Source organism: Drosophila yakuba, chromosome 2R, assembly GCF_016746365.2.
Source record: "Drosophila yakuba strain Tai18E2 chromosome 2R, Prin_Dyak_Tai18E2_2.1, whole genome shotgun sequence".
Lineage (NCBI taxonomy): Eukaryota > Metazoa > Arthropoda > Insecta > Diptera > Drosophilidae > Drosophila > Drosophila yakuba.
This window is the reverse complement of record NC_052528.2, coordinates 1,535,823-1,555,266: the sequence shown is the minus strand read 5'-3', so window position 1 is coordinate 1,555,266 and position 19,444 is coordinate 1,535,823. Positions and strand designations below refer to the sequence as shown.

At 57.0% G+C, this 19,444-nt stretch overlaps 2 protein-coding genes across 2 annotated transcripts; both read left to right on the top strand.

The window, feature by feature from the left end:
- Positions 1 to 6,431: 6,431 nt before the first annotated feature.
- Positions 6,432 to 17,303, top strand: LOC122319532. Its single transcript, XM_043206916.1, is given in 8 exon segments — positions 6,432 to 6,847; positions 11,782 to 12,395; positions 12,703 to 13,062; positions 13,123 to 13,314; positions 13,375 to 13,608; positions 13,725 to 16,727; positions 16,729 to 16,763; positions 17,183 to 17,303. Coding segments are annotated over 8 exon segments (4,959 nt in total). The 5' UTR covers positions 6,432 to 6,447.
- On the top strand, positions 7,184 to 19,210 carry LOC120321069 (actin cytoskeleton-regulatory complex protein PAN1-like). Its single transcript, XM_039372389.2, has 2 exons — positions 7,184 to 7,378; positions 17,265 to 19,210. Exon 2 carries the CDS (start codon positions 17,321 to 17,323, stop codon positions 18,701 to 18,703), a length of 1,383 nt encoding a protein of 460 aa, XP_039228323.1. The 5' UTR covers positions 7,184 to 7,378; positions 17,265 to 17,320; the 3' UTR covers positions 18,704 to 19,210.
- The last annotated feature ends 234 nt before the right edge of the window (positions 19,211 to 19,444 follow it).

Genomic DNA, 19,444 nt, shown 5'->3' with positions numbered 1-19,444 from the left:
GCTGGTTGGATGACAGTAGCCGTCCCACATCGTTTCTGATGTATATGTCGAGCAGCTTTTCTACCGTCTTCAGTAAGAAAGAGGTAAGACTAATCGGCCTTTAATCCTTGGGGCTCATATGGCTGCACTTCCCTGCTTTTGGAAGAAATACAATACTAGAGGTCCTCCATTGTATAGGGATACAGTCCGTGCTTAAGCAAGCTGTGAATATAGCGCAAAGCCATGGGGTGATCACTTCTTTGGTCACCTTTAGCATGGCTGGAAATATTCCATCTAGTCCCGGTGCTTTTATTCCCGCAAATGAGTATGTAGCCCATTGGATTCTTCTAGAGGATATTAAATCTGTTGGGAGATGGTCTTCTCCAGTTACGAGGTCCTTTTGCTTGTTGGCATCGGATATCTCGGTGCATCCTGGGAAGTGAGCATGCATTAGTGCTGTTGGGGCCTTTTCGCTGCCCTCAGTCGACTGTCTGTCATCGCGTTTGAGCTGACCCAGCTAGTGTTCCGGGGGTTTCTGAAAGAGGTTGGTTTGGGAGAGTTGTCGAATTCGTATAGGAATTGTATGTACTTATGATCTGAGAAGGATGGTCTCTCAAGGACTCTCCATTCTGAAACCATAATACTTTGTCCCCTTACGAGTGTTAGGTCTAGCAAGTTCGAGGAGGTGGGACCTACAAAGGTATGCTCTTCCCCCACGTTAGCTATGCATAGGTTAGTTGATAGTAAAAAGTTAAAGAGTGACTCACCTCTGTCGTTGATGTCGGGGCTCCCCCACACGTAGTGATACTGGGGCTGGCTTCCACCATGCTCCTGAGTTCCTCCGGTGGGGCCGTCCTATCATGCGCCATGTAGCAGGAAGCTATCAGAAGGCGCTTCCTTTCGCTCTCCAGCATCACAACATTCAGGTCATCCGTGCTGTAGTGAGACATAAGGTTAGCATGCAGGCCCTTCCTTACAAGTATGGTGGTTCTGTTTCTGCTTACCGATGGTGTATAGAACAGGTTGTAATTAGAGGACTTTAGTCCGGCGACGGCATTGCCCGAGGCAATCCATGGCTTTTGGACCAAAGCTATGTCGGCGGACCCTAGGTCCAGGGCGATGAGGAGTTCACTTACATAAGTTATTGAACTAGAAGACGAAGAGTTTTCCGTTTCCTAGAGCGTATGCACCCGCGCGACAAAATTTACAATTCCGCTTCTCCGTTTTGCGTCCGCCAAACAATAATTCGAAATGAGAACTGGGGACTTTGACTTGAGTTCTCTCTATCTTTCCTTTTCGTTCCCTTGTTTAGGTACTCATTAGGAACAAGTAGAAATTGCAGACCATTGAGGTTCTGACGTCACGATGCAATTTTTTAAAAGAGAAACTTAAAGAGAATAAATTCCGGCCAATTTGCTAATTGGGATCTAACTATTTGGGGCCGTTTTTCGGACTTTCTTAACATAAGCCTTGCGAAAGGTCAGGGATTAATTATGTAATAAGCTGTTTTCTCATAACATTTCCGCTTCTGCCCGCTGTGAGAATTCGGGAGGCCAACGATCCGCTCTTCCAGGGTATTAATTCGATCGTTATTCCGCTCGATGTTCGGCCGAATTTTTGGTCGATCTTAGATCTCGTACTAAGCGCCAAATCTGGATAAAACAATAGACCTCTTGCACCACCGGCCAAATCGCACTTATTTTTATCCCTCGCTTACCCTGCAATTGGACTTAGCGCTGCTTTTGGCTGGATTCCCTTCATAGTGCTTCGCCATTTTCTTTTCACTGCCACTTGGTAACGCCTCCAATTTCTTTCAGCGCCCAACTCTTCTCGTGAACAGCCCAATCAGAAAAGAAAGCTGGCGTTGAGTTGAAGTTACTGGGAAGCTATCCCTGCTCTCACACGCCGAGCCTACGGTATCGGCCGAGACCTGACAGATGCCTATGTTGCCTCTATCTATCCCAACACTCCCGACTTTCCCCGTCTGCCCCCTATTCTCGTTACGGGAACGACATGTAGATGGCGCCACCGCCTTTCTTGCCTGCCGACTAGTTTTATTGCCACAAGCGCTACAGTCCAAAGCTACGTTATCACCTTTGAGTAATTAGGGAATTGAAGAAATTAATATTATTATTTTTTTGAGCGCCATTTTTCACTGCGTTATCGCTTAAATCGCTTTAGATCGCTTAAAGTGCGGTTTAAATTTGAAATAATAGGATAAAGGTCAGAATAGTCAGAACCTAATATTCTGTAGGACAAGCAGCTCATAGTTAGATCTACAATTAGGGGTGTGAGGAGTCTTAAAACTCCCCACAAATCCGGGTGTAGGAGATCGGCATAGCAACAGCGAAGACGGCTGGAATGCGAGAGGGGCCAAGGGCGGTCAGGTCGAACGGTAAATAATGGACCTTGGACCCCGGCAAAGCGGAGAGACCGTGAATTAACGGTACCGCGCTGGACCTTGGACTCGAACCCGCCAAGGGCGTAGAGGTCATACGGTAACGGTGCGGACTTTGGACAGGCACAAAGAGGACGCACCGTGAACTAACGGGACATGTTTGGACCTTGTACCCGAGCGAGCCGTGTGCAAAACGGGAAATAACGGGATTCCCGCAGCCGATATAAGGGACGGCGCCGGCGCAGCTCGAGACAGTCAAGAAGAAGTACGCGAGGGCCTTACAGCCAGACAGTCAAGAAGAAGTACGCGAGGGCCTTACAGCCAGACAGTCAAGAAGAAGTTCGCGAGGGCCTTACAGCCAGACAGTCAAGAAGAAGTACGCGAGGGCCTTACAGCCAGACAGTCAAGAAGAAGTACGCGAGGGCCTTACAGCCAGACAGTCAAGAAGAAGTACGCGAAGAGTCGATACCGAGTGACAGTGAAACGACGGGAACACAAGTGCGTCAAGCGGGCAGCCAGAGTGGATCGCCGCACGTGAAGATCAGCGAAGGACGAGCGAACACAAGGACCTAGCGTGGTCAGAAAGGGACAGTGGAGTCAGTGGTCGCAACGGTGGTTCGGAGGGGAGCGCTAGCTTAACTCGTGGACGATACACCCTGCCCCATAACATCCTAAGCCCCAGGCGAGCCGGTACGGATCCCCGTCGGCAGCGACGCAGGCGTACGACGGAAGGACGACGAGGGAGCAACGACGTGCATCCAGCGGCGAGGATCACCGAATCCTGGTCAACAAGTGACGATAAATAAAAGTGGTTAAATCTGAGAATCTGTCTTCTTCTTGGTCGGGCAATCACACAAATCATAAATTTGGTGGGACGAACAAACAAAATCTCTGAGCTAGCCGTTGCATTTCGTAGCGAGCCGAAATAAAAAAAACAGTTCGTTACATCTGGCGCCCAACCGTGATTGTCCTGATCAAAAAGAACAGAGGAGAAGATGGGGAAATCGTGGCTATACAGCCCGAAGAGGGATGACTTTCCCGCAATAGCAAGCGCCCTAGGCATTAAGCTCGAAGGGTTGGTCGAGGATATGCGGAGGACGCTGTCCGAATTTATCCAGCAGACCACAGACGAGCCCGAAACAGTCGCCATACTCGAGGCGTTGGAGAGGGAGTACGCAAGAAGACCGGCCCCGGAGATCAAAGTCACCGGTGTGGAAGGCCTGGTAGGGAGCCTCGATGTCCACAGCATGATGGAGGCCAGCGGGAGCAGACCCGAAAGGCAGGAAACCGGGAGTGAACGGCGGGAAAGCAGCCGCGAGAGAAGGGAGAGGCGGGAGCCCAGCCGCGATCGGCGAGACATCGCAAGGGTAGCCCCTCCGGATTACGCAAAGGTGGCGAAACAGGTGCGGGAGTGGAGCTTCCGGTACGACGGCCACGACAAGCCATTGGAGTTCCTGGAACAGGTGGAGTGGTCAGCAATGACGTACGGCCTGGATATCAACCAGATCCCACGAGCGATGCCGGAACTGCTGAAGGGCAGGGCCCTAAAGTGGTTCATCGCCAACAACAGGTTCTGGGAGACATGGGCAGAGTTCATCCATAGCTTCCAGGAATTCTTCCTGCCCAGAGGCTTCATGACGAAGTTGGCAGACCAGGTCAGGCAGAGGAAGCAGCGGCATGGCGAATGCTTCAAAGATTACATGGTGGACATGCAGACCCTAATGCGGCCCTTGGGGATGTCCCACAAAGAGATCCTGGAGAGGATAAGGGAGAACAGCACTCCGGCTCTACGGATGTTTGTCCGCCCATACGAGTGCCGAAACCTGGATGCTCTGATGGTCCAGCGCAAGCCTGCCATAGGTGCGGAAGCCAGGAGCACTGGATGCGGGAGTGTCGGAACCGACCGATCAGACCGCAGAATGCTGCCCAAGATCGGGAAACGCCACGCGACCCCAGCCTCAGAGGGGCAACCAGGGTTCGCAAGGTGCTGCCCCTCAAAATTAATGGGCAAGCTGAAGGCGGAAGAAAGGCAACTGTCCGCCACAGTGCTCATAAACGGAATGGAAGTTAAGGCCACGATGGACACCGGAGCCACAGCAAGCTTTATTAGCGAAGAGTTGGCGGACAGGTTGCGGGCAGTGGGAGAGGTCGTAGCCACGAGAAGAGAGGTGCGGATGGCTGATGGACGGTTCGAGGAGGTCACATCGCTGCTCGAAGTAGACGTAGGACTGGGAGAGAGGACCGTAAGAATGCAACTGCTAATCCTCCACAACATCATCGACGCGCTAGTACTGGGATGGGATTTCCTAACGAAAGTTGGAGCCAGGATAGCATGCGCGGGTCTGAGCGCAACGATACCGGCGGGACAGCTGGTGCGAAGCAATGCACACGAGAAGCTGTCAGTGGCAGTAGTGGAAAGGACGACCGACTTTGCGGAGGAAGATATAGACGGCTTCCTGAAGGCAGAGCTAGCAGATTTGGGAAGAGTCCAAGGGACGTCAACGGTGGCGGTGCACAGAATCACGATGAAAGACGATCAACCGGTCAAACAGCGCTACTACCCGAAGAACCCGAAGATGCAGGTGGAGATCAACGCCAAGGTCGACGAGTTGCTACAAAAGGGGTGCATCGAGCCGTCTAGGAGCCCGTACAGCTCTCCCATAGTGATGGTGAAAAAGAAGACGGGTCAGTGGCGCTTGTGTGTGGATTTCCGCCAAATAAACGCAAAGTCCGTAAAGGATGCGTACCCGATGCCAATGATCAACTACATTCTGGATCAACTAAGGGAGGCGAAATACATAAGCAGTCTGGATTTGAAGGACGGGTACTGGCAGATTCCGTTGGCAGCAGCAAGTCGGCAATATACGGCATTTACGGTGCCGGGAAAGGGCCTGTTCCAATGGAAAGTAATGCCGTTCGGACTGCACTCCGCATCGGCAACGTTCCAGCGGGCGTTGGACCAGGTGATAGGACCAGAGATGATGCCACACGCATTTGCGTACCAGGACGACATAATTGTGATCGGACGGACACTACAAGAGCACAAGCGTAACCTGAAGGAGGTGTTCCGGAGGCTGAGGGCGGCAAACCTGAAAGTTAACGCAGATAAGTGCAAGTTCTTTCGAAAGGAGCTACAATACCTGGGCCACCGGGTGACGGATCAAGGCATCGGAACGGATCCGGAGAAGGTAGCGGCAATAGCTCAGCTAAGCCCCCGGGAAACGTTAAGGAACTGCGACAGTATCTAGGAGTGGCGTCGTGGTACAGACGTTTTGTATCGGATTTTGCAACGTTGGTACAACCACTGAACGCACTCCTAAAGAAACAAGCAAAATGGGAATGGACTGACGCCCACCAAGAAGCATTCGAGGCCGTCAAAACTAGGTTGGTCGCCGACCCGATCCTGGCATGCCCCGACTTCACACGGACTTCGTGCTACAGACGGACGCCAGCGACTACGGGCTGGGCGCTATCCTCACACAGCACTCCGAGCAAGGCGAGCGGGTGATATCCTACTCCAGCAGATCGCTGAACGGAGCGGAGAAAAATTATTCTGCAACAGAGAAGGAATGTTTAGCAATAGTGTGGGCTGTCAGGAAATTAAGACCATACCTGGAGGGCTACCATTTCAAAGTGATAACGGATCACATGGCCCTGAAGTGGCTGAACAGCATCGAAAGTCCGTCCGGAAGGATCGCGAGATGGGCATTGGAGCTCCAACAATACGACTTCGAGATTTCGTACAGAAAGGGCCAGCTGAACATCGTCGCGGACGCCCTATCGAGGCAGCCGCTGCAGGAAACGAGCCGCAGGATAACGGAAGAAGGGCAACCGGACGAACAGCAGGAGTGCAAGTGGATAGATGGGATGCGGAGGAAAATGAAGCAGGACCCCAAAAGTACCCGGACTACCTGGAAGAGGCCGGCCAATTGTATAGGCACATTCCGCACCGGGCAGTACACGAGGAAGTGGTGTCATGGAAGCTGTGTGTACCAACCAGGGAGAGACAGCGCGTCATGGCCGAGAACCACGACATGCCGACGGCGGAACACCTGGGAAGTCGGAAGACTATGGCGAGGGTGGCAGCCAGGTACCACTGGCCAGGAATGCACCGAGACGTCAGGAAATACGTAAGGAACTGCGAGAGCTGCATGAAATACAAGCCCAACCAACTGCAAGCAGCCGGGAAAATGCTGACACAGGTGCCGGAAGAACCGTGGGCCACCGTATGTGCGGACTTTGTGGGCCCATTGCCGAGGTCAAAGCACGGCAATTCGATGCTGCTGGTCCTGGTGGACAGGTTCTCCAAGTGGACCGAGATCGTTCCGATGCGTAGGGCGACCACCGAGACGCTGCGAAAGGACGTGCGAGAGCGGATAGTGGCCAGGTACGGAGTGCCAAAGGTCATGATCACGGACAACGGAGTCCAGTTCACGAGCAGGGCATTCAAGAGGTTTTTGGAGGAGCTGGGTGTAAAACACCCGTGGAAACCCAAAGTGGGCGAAACTGTGTGGGCCAAGGAGCACCACCTATCAAAAGCAGCTGAGGGCTTCGCGGCAAAACTGGCACCGAAGTTCGACGGGCCGTTCAAAATAAAGAAATTCACGTCGCCGGTGATTTGTATTTTGGAACACGCCACAACGAAGAAGACAAAAACGGCTCATATTAGCGATTTGAAGCCGGGAAGCGCGGGCGCCGGCGGGCCAGAGGACAACGAGAGCGACACACCACAATAAAACCCTTTCGCGAAGAAGGGGGGAAGACGATACAGGGTATCGAGAAGTCGGAAGTCGCAGTTAATCACTCACACACACACACACACACACACAAAAGGCCCGTTGGAGCGCGAGAGCGGGACAGGGAGGGTACACAGCCGGAAAACCGTTAACGGCTAACGCACACGATTGCGAATTCCGTAGGAGGCAGGTGCACGGAGGAGGATCCCGTTACCGGTACAGGCCCCGCGGAATAACGGCGGAAAGGAATAAATCGAAAACCGAGGTTGGAGGGCGGACTCCGAGTCCTACCTCCAGCTTCTGGCGTCACCCTTGGTGTCGCGATCCCCATCCCCGGTCCAGGAGGACACGGAGGAGGTGCCCGACACGGAGCTGTCGGAGGACGAGGCGATGGAGGCGATCCACGAAGAACCCGTGGATTACGTGTCCCTCTCTTCAGAGAGCGAGGAGGACGACGGGGGTGAGACCGTCACCCCGGTGGTATCCTCGGAGGAGGACGAAGGAGGCCGGAGCGCGAAGGCGAGGATGGCCTACCGCAGCGTGCGGCGGGCGACACAGGGCCACGGTCGGATTCGGCTGGGAGAGGCGATGCCGTCGAAGGACCCGCGGGAGGTGCGCGAGTCCGCGGAGGCACGGATCGCCACGCTGCGGCGGATGGTGGTGGAGCGGAAGGCAGCCGCCGCCAGAGTGGTCGAGGAGGCCGAGGCCCAGGCGAGAAGAAGCCACAAGGACCGCTGGGCCAAGCTGTTCGCGCTGGACGGCCAGCGGTTCCGGCTGAAGGTGCGTCGCGGCGGGGGCATTCAAGTATACGTGCCTGAATAAACACGGAAAAAAAAACGAAAACGACGACTGAGAGTTGTGGGTCAGGGGAGGGTAAGGGCACTTTGTTGCTCACAGTAAAAAAATAGGTGCGAGTCATCTTCAGCAGCCAACAGGCACGCGGGCCAGCGAGCGGACGCGGGGCCAGGCACGCGGGCCAGCAATCGGACGCGGGGCCAGGCACGCGGGCCGGCAAATCGACGCGAGGCTGCCGCAGGCGCGGAGACGGAAGAGGAGGCCTCCAGGGCGCTTGAGGACCAGGGGCAGCCGCCCGGAGCAAGTAGGGGCATTTCATCCGAGATCCCTGAAGAAGGGCCTCCAGGGGCCCCGGAGATCAAAGTCACCGGTGTGGAAGGCCTGGTGGGGAGCCTCGATGTCCACAGCATGATGGAGGCCAGCGGGAGCAGACCCGAAAGGCAGGAAACCGGGAGTGAACGGCGGGAAAGCAGCCGCGAGAGAAGGGAGAGGCGGGAGCCCAGCCGCGATCGGCGATACATCGCAAGGGTAGCCCCTCCGGATTACGCAAAGGTGGCGAAACAGGTGCGGGAGTGGAGCTTCCGGTACGACGGCCACGACAAGCCATTGGAGTTCCTGGAACAGGTGGAGTGGTCAGCAATGACGTACGGCCTGGATATCAACCAGATCCCACGAGCGATGCCGGAACTGCTGAAGGGCAGGGCCCTAAAGTGGTTCATCGCCAACAGCAGGTTCTGGGAGACATGGGCAGAGTTCATCCATAGCTTCCAGGAATTCTTCCTGCCCAGAGGCTTCATGACGAAGTTGGCAGACCAGGTCAGGCAGAGGAAGCAGCGGCATGGCGAATGCTTCAAAGATTACATGGTGGACATGCAGACCCTAATGCGGCCCTTGGGGATGTCCCACAAAGAGATCCTGGAGAGGATAAGGGAGAACAGCACTCCGGCTCTACGGATGTTTGTCCGCCCATACGAGTGCCGAAACCTGGATGCTCTGATGGTCCTGGCCGACGAATTCGAGGAACTGGACTCCCAGAGGGAGCGGTTCGAATCAGAGCGGACCCAAAGAGCCCGCCACCAGCGGGATTTCCAAAGAGGGGAACAGCACACGGTGTGCAGAAGGTGCCAAGAGGAGCCCACAGGACCGTCGAGGCACGAGACGAACGGGCGAGGACCAGACCCGGCGCGGCGGGGGTTTGTGCTAAACCCAGCGCAAGCCTGCCATAGGTGCGGAAGCCAGGAGCACTGGATGCGGGAGTGTCGGAACCGACCGATCACATTTTGCTGGTCGTGCGGGCGAATCGGCCGGAAGACCGCAGAATGCTGCCCAAGATCGGGAAACGCCACGCGACCCCAGCCTCAGAGGGGCAACCAGGGTTCGCAAGGTGCTGCCCCTCAAAATTAATGGGCAAGCTGAAGGCGGAAGAAAGGCAACTGTCCGCCACAGTGCTCATAAACGGAATGGAAGTTAAGGCCACGATGGACACCGGAGCCACAGCAAGCTTTATTAGCGAAGAGTTGGCGGACAGGTTGCGGGCAGTGGGAGAGGTCGTAGCCACGAGAAGAGAGGTGCGGATGGCTGATGGACGGTTCGAGGAGGTCACATCGCTGCTCGAAGTAGACGTAGGACTGGGAGAGAGGACCGTAAGAATGCAACTGCTAATCCTCCACAACATCATCGACGCGCTAGTACTGGGATGGGATTTCCTAACGAAAGTTGGAGCCAGGATAGCATGCGCGGGTCTGAGCGCAACGATACCGGCGGGACAGCTGGTGCGAAGCAATGCACACGAGAAGCTGTCAGTGGCAGTAGTGGAAAGGACGACCGACTTTGCGGAGGAAGATATAGACGGCTTCCTGAAGGCAGAGCTAGCAGATTTGGGAAGAGTCCAAGGGACGTCAACGGTGGCGGTGCACAGAATCACGATGAAAGACGATCAACCGGTCAAACAGCGCTACTACCCGAAGAACCCGAAGATGCAGGTGGAGATCAACGCCAAGGTCGACGAGTTGCTACAAAAGGGGTGCATCGAGCCGTCTAGGAGCCCGTACAGCTCTCCCATAGTGATGGTGAAAAAGAAGACGGGTCAGTGGCGCTTGTGTGTGGATTTCCGCCAAATAAACGCAAAGTCCGTGAAGGATGCGTACCCGATGCCAATGATCAACTACATTCTGGATCAACTAAGGGAGGCGAAATACATAAGCAGTCTGGATTTGAAGGACGGGTACTGGCAGATTCCGTTGGCAGCAGCAAGTCGGCAATATACGGCATTTACGGTGCCGGGAAAGGGCCTGTTCCAATGGAAAGTAATGCCGTTCGGACTGCACTCCGCATCGGCAACGTTCCAGCGGGCGTTGGACCAGGTGATAGGACCAGAGATGATGCCACACGCATTTGCGTACCAGGACGACATAATTGTGATCGGACGGACACTACAAGAGCACAAGCGTAACCTGAAGGAGGTGTTCCGGAGGCTGAGGGCGGCAAACCTGAAAGTTAACGCAGATAAGTGCAAGTTCTTTCGAAAGGAGCTACAATACCTGGGCCACCGGGTGACGGATCAAGGCATCGGAACGGATCCGGAGAAGGTAGCGGCAATAGCTCAGCTAAAGCCCCCGGGAAACGTTAAGGAACTGCGACAGTATCTAGGAGTGGCGTCGTGGTACAGACGTTTTGTACCGGATTTTGCAACGTTGGTACAACCACTGAACGCACTCCTAAAGAAACAAGCAAAATGGGAATGGACTGACGCCCACCAAGAAGCATTCGAGGCCGTCAAAACTAGGTTGGTCGCCGACCCGATCCTGGCATGCCCCGACTTCACACGGACGTTCGTGCTACAGACGGACGCCAGCGACTACGGGCTGGGCGCTATCCTCACACAGCACTCCGAGCAAGGCGAGCGGGTGATATCCTACTCCAGCAGATCGCTGAACGGAGCGGAGAAAAATTATTCTGCAACAGAGAAGGAATGTTTAGCAATAGTGTGGGCTGTCAGGAAATTAAGACCATACCTGGAGGGCTACCATTTCAAAGTGATAACGGATCACATGGCCCTGAAGTGGCTGAACAGCATCGAGAGTCCGTCCGGAAGGATCGCGAGATGGGCATTGGAGCTCCAACAATACGACTTCGAGATTTCGTACAGAAAGGGCCAGCTGAACATCGTCGCGGACGCCCTATCGAGGCAGCCGCTGCAGGAAACGAGCCGCAGGATAACGGAAGAAGGGCAACCGGACGAACAGCAGGAGTGCAAGTGGATAGATGGGATGCGGAGGAAAATGAAGCAGGAGCCCCAAAAGTACCCGGACTACCTGGAAGAGGCCGGCCAATTGTATAGGCACATTCCGCACCGGGCAGGACACGAGGATGTGGTGTCATGGAAGCTGTGTGTACCAACCAGGGAGAGACAGCGCGTCATGGCCGAGAACCACGACATGCCGACGGCGGGACACCTGGGAAGTCGGAAGACTATGGCGAGGGTGGCAGCCAGGTACCACTGGCCAGGAATGCACCGAGACGTCAGGAAATACGTAAGGAACTGCGAGAGCTGCATGAAATACAAGCCCAACCAACTGCAAGCAGCCGGGAAAATGCTGACACAGGTGCCGGAAGAACCGTGGGCCACCGTATGTGCGGACTTTGTGGGCCCATTGCCGAGGTCAAAGCACGGCAATTCGATGCTGCTGGTCCTGGTGGACAGGTTCTCCAAGTGGACCGAGATCGTTCCGATGCGTAGGGCGACCACCGAGACGCTGCGAAAGGACGTGCGAGAGCGGATAGTGGCCAGGTACGGATTGCCAAAGGTCATGATCACGGACAACGGAGTCCAGTTCACGAGCAGGGCATTCAAGAGGTTTTTGGAGGAGCTGGGTGTAAAACACCAGCTCACGGCTCCATACACTCCACAAGAAAACCCGACCGAAAGGGCCAACAGGACCGTGAAGACGATGATCGCGCAGTTCACGGGGGCCGATCAGAGGACATGGGACGAGAACTGGCCAGAGCTGCAGTTGGCGGTGAACACGAGCGTGGCAGAAGGTGAGGTGAGGGTGACCGGCACCGGGGAACAGCCCGGAGCGATATGGAGGGCGGACTCCGAGTCCTACCTCCAGCTTCTGGCGTCACCCTTGGTGTCGCGATCCCCATCCCCGGTCCAGGAGGACACGGAGGAGGTGCCCGACACGGAGCTGTCGGAGGACGAGGCGATGGAGGCGATCCACGAAGAACCCGTGGATTACGTGTCCCTCTCCTCAGAGAGCGAGGAGGACGACGGGGGTGAGACCGTCACCCCGGTGGTATCCTCGGAGGAGGACGAAGGAGGCCGGAGCGCGAAGGCGAGGATGGCCTACCGCAGCGTGCGGCGGGCGACACAGGGCCACGGTCGGATTCGGCTGGGAGAGGCGATGCCGTCGAAGGACCCGCGGGAGGTGCGCGAGTCCGCGGAGGCACGGATCGCCACGCTGCGGCGGTTCGAGCGGATGGTGGTGGAGCGGAAGGCAGCCGCCGCCAGAGTGGTCGAGGAGGCCGAGGCCCAGGCGAGAAGAAGCCACAAGGACCGCTGGGCCAAGCTGTTCGCGCTGGACGGCCAGCGGTTCCGGCTGAAGGTGCGTCGCGGCGGGGGCATTCAAGTATACGTGCCTGAATAAACACGGAAAAAAAAACGAAAACGACGACTGAGAGTTGTGGGTCAGGGGAGGGTAAGGGCACTTTGTTGCTCACAGTAAAAAAATAGGTGCGAGTCATCTTCAGCAGCCAACAGGCACGCGGGCCAGCAATCGGACACGGGGCCAGGCACGCGGGCCGGCAAATCGACGCGAGGCTGCCGCAGGCGCGGAGACGGAAGAGGAGGCCTCCAGGGCGCTTGAGGACCAGGGGCAGCCGCCCGGAGCAAGTAGGGGCATTTCATCCGAGATCCCTGAAGAAGGGCCTCCAGGGGCCCCGGAGATCAAAGTCACCGGTGTGGAAGGCCTGGTGGGGAGCCTCGATGTCCACAGCATGATGGAGGCCAGCGGGAGCAGACCCGAAAGGCAGGAAACCGGGAGTGAACGGCGGGAAAGCAGCCGCGAGAGAAGGGAGAGGCGGGAGCCCAGCCGCGATCGGCGAGACATCGCAAGGGTAGCCCCTCCGGATTACGCAAAGGTGGCGAAACAGGTGCGGGAGTGGAGCTTCCGGTACGACGGCCACGACAAGCCATTGGAGTTCCTGGAACAGGTGGAGTGGTCAGCAATGACGTACGGCCTGGATATCAACCAGATCCCACGAGCGATGCCGGAACTGCTGAAGGGCAGGGCCCTAAAGTGGTTCATCGCCAACAACAGGTTCTGGGAGACATGGGCAGAGTTCATCCACAGCTTCCAGGAATTCTTCCTGCCCAGAGGCTTCATGACGAAGTTGGCAGACCAGGTCAGGCAGAGGAAGCAGCGGCATGGCGAATGCTTCAAAGATTACATGGTGGACATGCAGACCCTAATGCGGCCCTTGGGGATGTCCCACAAAGAGATCCTGGAGAGGATAAGGGAGAACAGCACTCCGGCTCTACGGATGTTTGTCCGCCCATACGAGTGCCGAAACCTGGATGCTCTGATGGTCCTGGCCGACGAATTCGAGGAACTGGACTCCCAGAGGGAGCGGTTCGAATCAGAGCGGACCCAAAGAGCCCGCCACCAGCGGGATTTCCAAAGAGGGGAACAGCACACGGTGTGCAGAAGGTGCCAAGAGGAGCCCACAGGACCGTCGAGGCACGAGACGAACGGGCGAGGACCAGACCCGGCGCGGCGGGGGTTTGTGCTAAACCCAGCGCAAGCCTGCCATAGGTGCGGAAGCCAGGAGCACTGGATGCGGGAGTGTCGGAACCGACCGATCACATTTTGCTGGTCGTGCGGGCGAATCGGCCGGAAGACCGCAGAATGCTGCCCAAGATCGGGAAACGCCACGCGACCCCAGCCTCAGAGGGGCAACCAGGGTTCGCAAGGTGCTGCCCCTCAAAATTAATGGGCAAGCTGAAGGCGGAAGAAAGGCAACTGTCCGCCACAGTGCTCATAAACGGAATGGAAGTTAAGGCCACGATGGACACCGGAGCCACAGCAAGCTTTATTAGCGAAGAGTTGGCGGACAGGTTGCGGGCAGTGGGAGAGGTCGTAGCCACGAGAAGAGAGGTGCGGATGGCTGATGGACGGTTCGAGGGGGTCACATCGCTGCTCGAAGTAGACGTAGGACTGGGAGAGAGGACCGTAAGAATGCAACTGCTAATCCTCCACAACATCATCGACGCGCTAGTACTGGGATGGGATTTCCTAACGAAAGTTGGAGCCAGGATAGCATGCGCGGGTCTGAGCGCAACGATACCGGCGGGACAGCTGGTGCGAAGCAATGCACACGAGAAACTGTCAGTGGCAGTAGTGGAAAGGACGACCGACTTTGCGGAGGAAGATATAGACGGCTTCCTGAAGGCAGAGCTAGCAGATTTGGGAAGAGTCCAAGGGACGTCAACGGTGGCGGTGCACAGAATCACGATGAAAGACGATCAACCGGTCAAACAGCGCTACTACCCGAAGAACCCGAAGATGCAGGTGGAGATCAACGCCAAGGTCGACGAGTTGCTACAAAAGGGGTGCATCGAGCCGTCTAGGAGCCCGTACAGCTCTCCCATAGTGATGGTGAAAAAGAAGACGGGTCAGTGGCGCTTGTGTGTGGATTTCCGCCAAATAAACGCAAAGTCCGTGAAGGATGCGTACCCGATGCCAATGATCAACTACATTCTGGATCAACTAAGGGAGGCGAAATACATAAGCAGTCTGGATTTGAAGGACGGGTACTGGCAGATTCCGTTGGCAGCAGCAAGTCGGCAATATACGGCATTTACGGTGCCGGGAAAGGGCCTGTTCCAATGGAAAGTAATGCCGTTCGGACTGCACTCCGCATCGGCAACGTTCCAGCGGGCGTTGGACCAGGTGATAGGACCAGAGATGATGCCACACGCATTTGCGTACCAGGACGACATAATTGTGATCGGACGGACACTACAAGAGCACAAGCGTAACCTGAAGGAGGTGTTCCGGAGGCTGAGGGCGGCAAACCTGAAAGTTAACGCAGATAAGTGCAAGTTCTTTCGAAAGGAGCTACAATACCTGGGCCACCGGGTGACGGATCAAGGCATCGGAACGGATCCGGAGAAGGTAGCGGCAATAGCTCAGCTAAAGCCCCCGGGAAACGTTAAGGAACTGCGACAGTATCTAGGAGTGGCGTCGTGGTACAGACGTTTTGTACCGGATTTTGCAACGTTGGTACAACCACTGAACGCACTCCTAAAGAAACAAGCAAAATGGGAATGGACTGACGCCCACCAAGAAGCATTCGAGGCCGTCAAAACTATGTTGGTCGCCGACCCGATCCTGGCATGCCCCGACTTCACACGGACGTTCGTGCTACAGACGGACGCCAGCGACTACGGGCTGGGCGCTATCCTCACACAGCACTCCGAGCAAGGCGAGCGGGTGATATCCTACTCCAGCAGATCGCTGAACGGAGCGGAGAAAAATTATTCTGCAACAGAGAAGGAATGTTTAGCAATAGTGTGGGCTGTCAGGAAATTAAGACCATACCTGGAGGGCTACCATTTCAAAGTGATAACGGATCACATGGCCCTGAAGTGGCTGAACAGCATCGAGAGTCCGTCCGGAAGGATCGCGAGATGGGCATTGGAGCTCCAACAATAGGACTTCGAGATTTCGTACAGAAAGGGCCAGCTGAACATCGTCGCGGACGCCCTATCAAGGCAGCCGCTGCAGGAAACGAGCCGCAGGATAACGGAAGAAGGGAAACCGGACGAACAGCAGGAGTGCAAGTGGATAGATGGGATGCGGAGGAAAATGAAGCAGGAGCCCCAAAAGTACCCGGACTACCTGGAAGAGGCCGGCCAATTGTATAGGCACATTCCGCACCGGGCAGGACACGAGGATGTGGTGTCATGGAAGCTGTGTGTACCAACCAGGGAGAGACAGCGCGTCATGGCCGAGAACCACGACATGCCGACGGCGGGACACCTGGGAAGTCGGAAGACCATGGCGAGGGTGGCAGCCAGGTACCACTGGCCAGGAATGCACCGAGACGTCAGGAAATACGTAAGGAACTGCGAGAGCTGCATGAAATACAAGCCCAACCAACTGCAAGCAGCCGGGAAAATGCTGACACAGGTGCCGGAAGAACCGTGGGCCACCGTATGTGCGGACTTTGTGGGCCCATTGCCGAGGTCAAAGCACGGCAATTCGATGCTGCTGGTCCTGGTGGACAGGTTCTCCAAGTGGACCGAGATCGTTCCGATGCGTAGGGCGACCACCGAGACGCTGCGAAAGGACGTGCGAGAGCGGATAGTGGCCAGGTACGGAGTGCCAAAGGTCATGATCACGGACAACGGAGTCCAGTTCACGAGCAGGGCATTCAAGAGGTTTTTGGGGGAGCTGGGTGTAAAACACCAGCTCACGGCTCCATACACTCCACAAGAAAACCCGACCGAAAGGGCCAACAGGACCGTGAAGACGATGATCGCGCAGTTCACGGGGGCCGATCAGAGGACATGGGACGAGAACTGGCCAGAGCTGCAGTTGGCGGTGAACACGAGCGTGGCAGAAACCACTGGATACTCGCCGGCATTTATAACGCAGGGAAGAGAACCGAGGCTGCCAAATGCGTTGTTCGACGAACAGACGGCCGGAACGGGCAGATGTCCACAGACGCCGGCGGAAAACGCGGGAAAACTGAAGGAGATCTTCGAACTGGTGCGGAGGAACATGGAAAAGGCAGCGCAGGATCAGGCGCGCCACTATAATCTCCGGAGGAGGCCGTGGAAACCCAAGGTGGGCGAAACTGTGTGGGCCAAGGAGCACCACCTATCAAAAGCAGCTGAGGGCTTCGCGGCAAAACTGGCACCGAAGTTCGACGGGCCGTTCAAAATAAAGAAATTCCCGTCGCCGGTGATTTGTATTTTGGAACACGCCACAACGAAGAAGACAAAAACGGCTCATATTAGCGATTTGAAGCCGGGAAGCGCGGGCGCCGGCGGGCCAGAGGACAACGAGAGCGACACACCACAATAAAACCCTTTCGCGAAGAAGGGGGGAAGACGATACAGGGTATCGAGAAGTCGGAAGTCGCAGTTAATCACTCACACTCACACACACACACAAAAGGCCCGTTGGAGCGCGAGAGCGGGACAGGGAGGGTACACAGCCGGAAAACCGTTAACGGCTAACGCACACGATTGCGAATTCCGTAGGAGGCAGGTGCACGGAGGAGAATCCCGTTACCGGTACAGGCCCCGCGGAATAACGGCGGAAAGGAATAAATCGAAAACCGAGGTTTCGTCGCGGCGGAAAAAGCTAGAGGCTTTCTTTTGAAATCAAGACGGCACGAGATGAGCAGCTACGTAGAGAACAACCGGGAGGTGAGGGTGACCGGCACCGGGGAACAGCCCGGAGCGATATGGAGGGCGGACTCCGAGTCCTACCTCCAGCTTCTGGCGTCACCCTTGGTGTCGCGATCCCCATCCCCGGTCCAGGAGGACACGGAGGAGGTGCCCGACACGGAGCTGTCGGAGGACGAGGCGATGGAGGCGATCCACGAAGAACCCGTGGATTACGTGTCCCTCTCCTCAGAGAGCGAGGAGGACGACGGGGGTAAGACCGTCACCCCGGTGGTATCCTCGGAGGAGGACGAAGGAGGCCGGAGCGCGAAGGCGAGGATGGCCTACCGCAGCGTGCGGCGGGCGACACAGGGCCACGGTCGGATTCGGCTGGGAGAGGCGATGCCGTCGAAGGACCCGCGGGAGGTGCGCGAGTTCGCGGAGGCACGGATCGCCACGCTGCGGCGGTTCGAGCGGATGGTGGTGGAGCGGAAGGCAGCCGCCGCCAAGGCCGCGTGGGAAAAACGCCTGTCGGAGTGGCAAGAGGAGGAGGAGGCACTGTGGGTGCCCCACGCACCGTCGTTGCCACCACGGCAGCCGCCGTTGCCACCGACACCACCGCCGCCGTCGCAGCCGCCACCGCCACCAACAACGCAGCAGCAGCCGCAGCCGCCGACACCGGAGCCGCAGCACCCGGGGATGCCGCAGCCACCGACGCCGCAACCGCAGCCGCCGTTACCGCCGACGCCGCCACCGGCGCAGCCGCAGCCACCACCGCCACCACGCACGCCAACACCGCCGCCAGCACCACCGACGCCGCCACCCCAGGATGAGGAGGGGCCCCGGTGCGAGCGGCAGCAGTCCTGGGAAGTGGACCAGGCGCACGTCGCGCAAACGCTGCGCACGATCGGCCTGGGCGGCCTCCGGTGGCACCAGCAAACGGTGACCTGGACGTGGCCCGCACCGCCGGAGGACACGCCGGAGGCCCGCGTGTGGGAGGAGGTGGGCGCGGTCGGATGGAGGCCGGTGGAGAAGCGAGCGCGCGACCCGCAAGTTCGCGCACGGGTAGAGGTCGAAGACGCGGGAGAGAACCCGGAGAAGGGTCCGTGGGTGTGGCCCGTACCACCACCACCGAAGCTCGCGCGGCAGGAGTCGTGCCCCGAGGCAAGACCGCCACCGCAGCGACCATGCCTCCGCAGGCAGCAGTCGCTGGGCGGGAAGCCATGGAAGGAGCTCGAGCGCGCGGAGTGGCCACCCAGAGTGGTCGAGGAGGCCGAGGCCCAGGCGAGAAGAAGCCACAAGGACCGCTGGGCCAAGCTGTTCGCGCTGGACGGCCAGCGGTTCCGGCTGAAGGTGCGTCGCGGCGGGGGCATTCAAGTATACGTGCCTGAATAAACACGGAAAAAAAACGAAAACGACGACTGAGAGTTGTGGCTCACAGTAAAAAAATAGGTGCGAGCAGCCAACAGGCACGCGGGCCAGCGAGCGGACGCGGGGCCAGGCACGCGGGCCAGCAATCGGACGCGGGGCCAGGCACGCGGCCCGGCAAATCGACGCGAGGCTGCCGCAGGCGCGGAGACGGAAGAGGAGGCCTCCAGGGCGCTTGAGGACCAGGGGCAGCCGCCCGGAGCAAGTAGGGGCATTTCATCCGAGATCCCTGAAGAAGGGCCTCCAGGGTGCCCGTGTCCAGGGCCGGCAACCCTGGAGCATTAAGGGGCTTCATGGCATGTCCGAGGAGCTACAAAAAAGAGAGGATGTGTAAATATGGCGGTTTTCTTACAATAAATTCCGTAAACTTACCTCCATTGAGCTGCAACTCCGAAATCCACGTGTCTGGAGAAAATCGGGATGGGGGCGCTACGATAATAGCGGTCGATCGATAGTGAGATCGATAGGGAACAAAATTACTGGATATTAAATTGATTTTCAACACGCTGCCACACTATTGGCAGCAATCGGCACGACATCGGAACATCGGAACAGGAAGTGGCAACGCCGGTCGCCAATATCGATAACTCGATCGCGCAATCAGCGATGGGACAATATCGGTAGGAATCGGAGGTGGCAACGCCGGTCGCCAACATCGATAAGTCGATCATGGTGAGTATCGGTGGAGTTGCCAGAGATGCGAAGCGA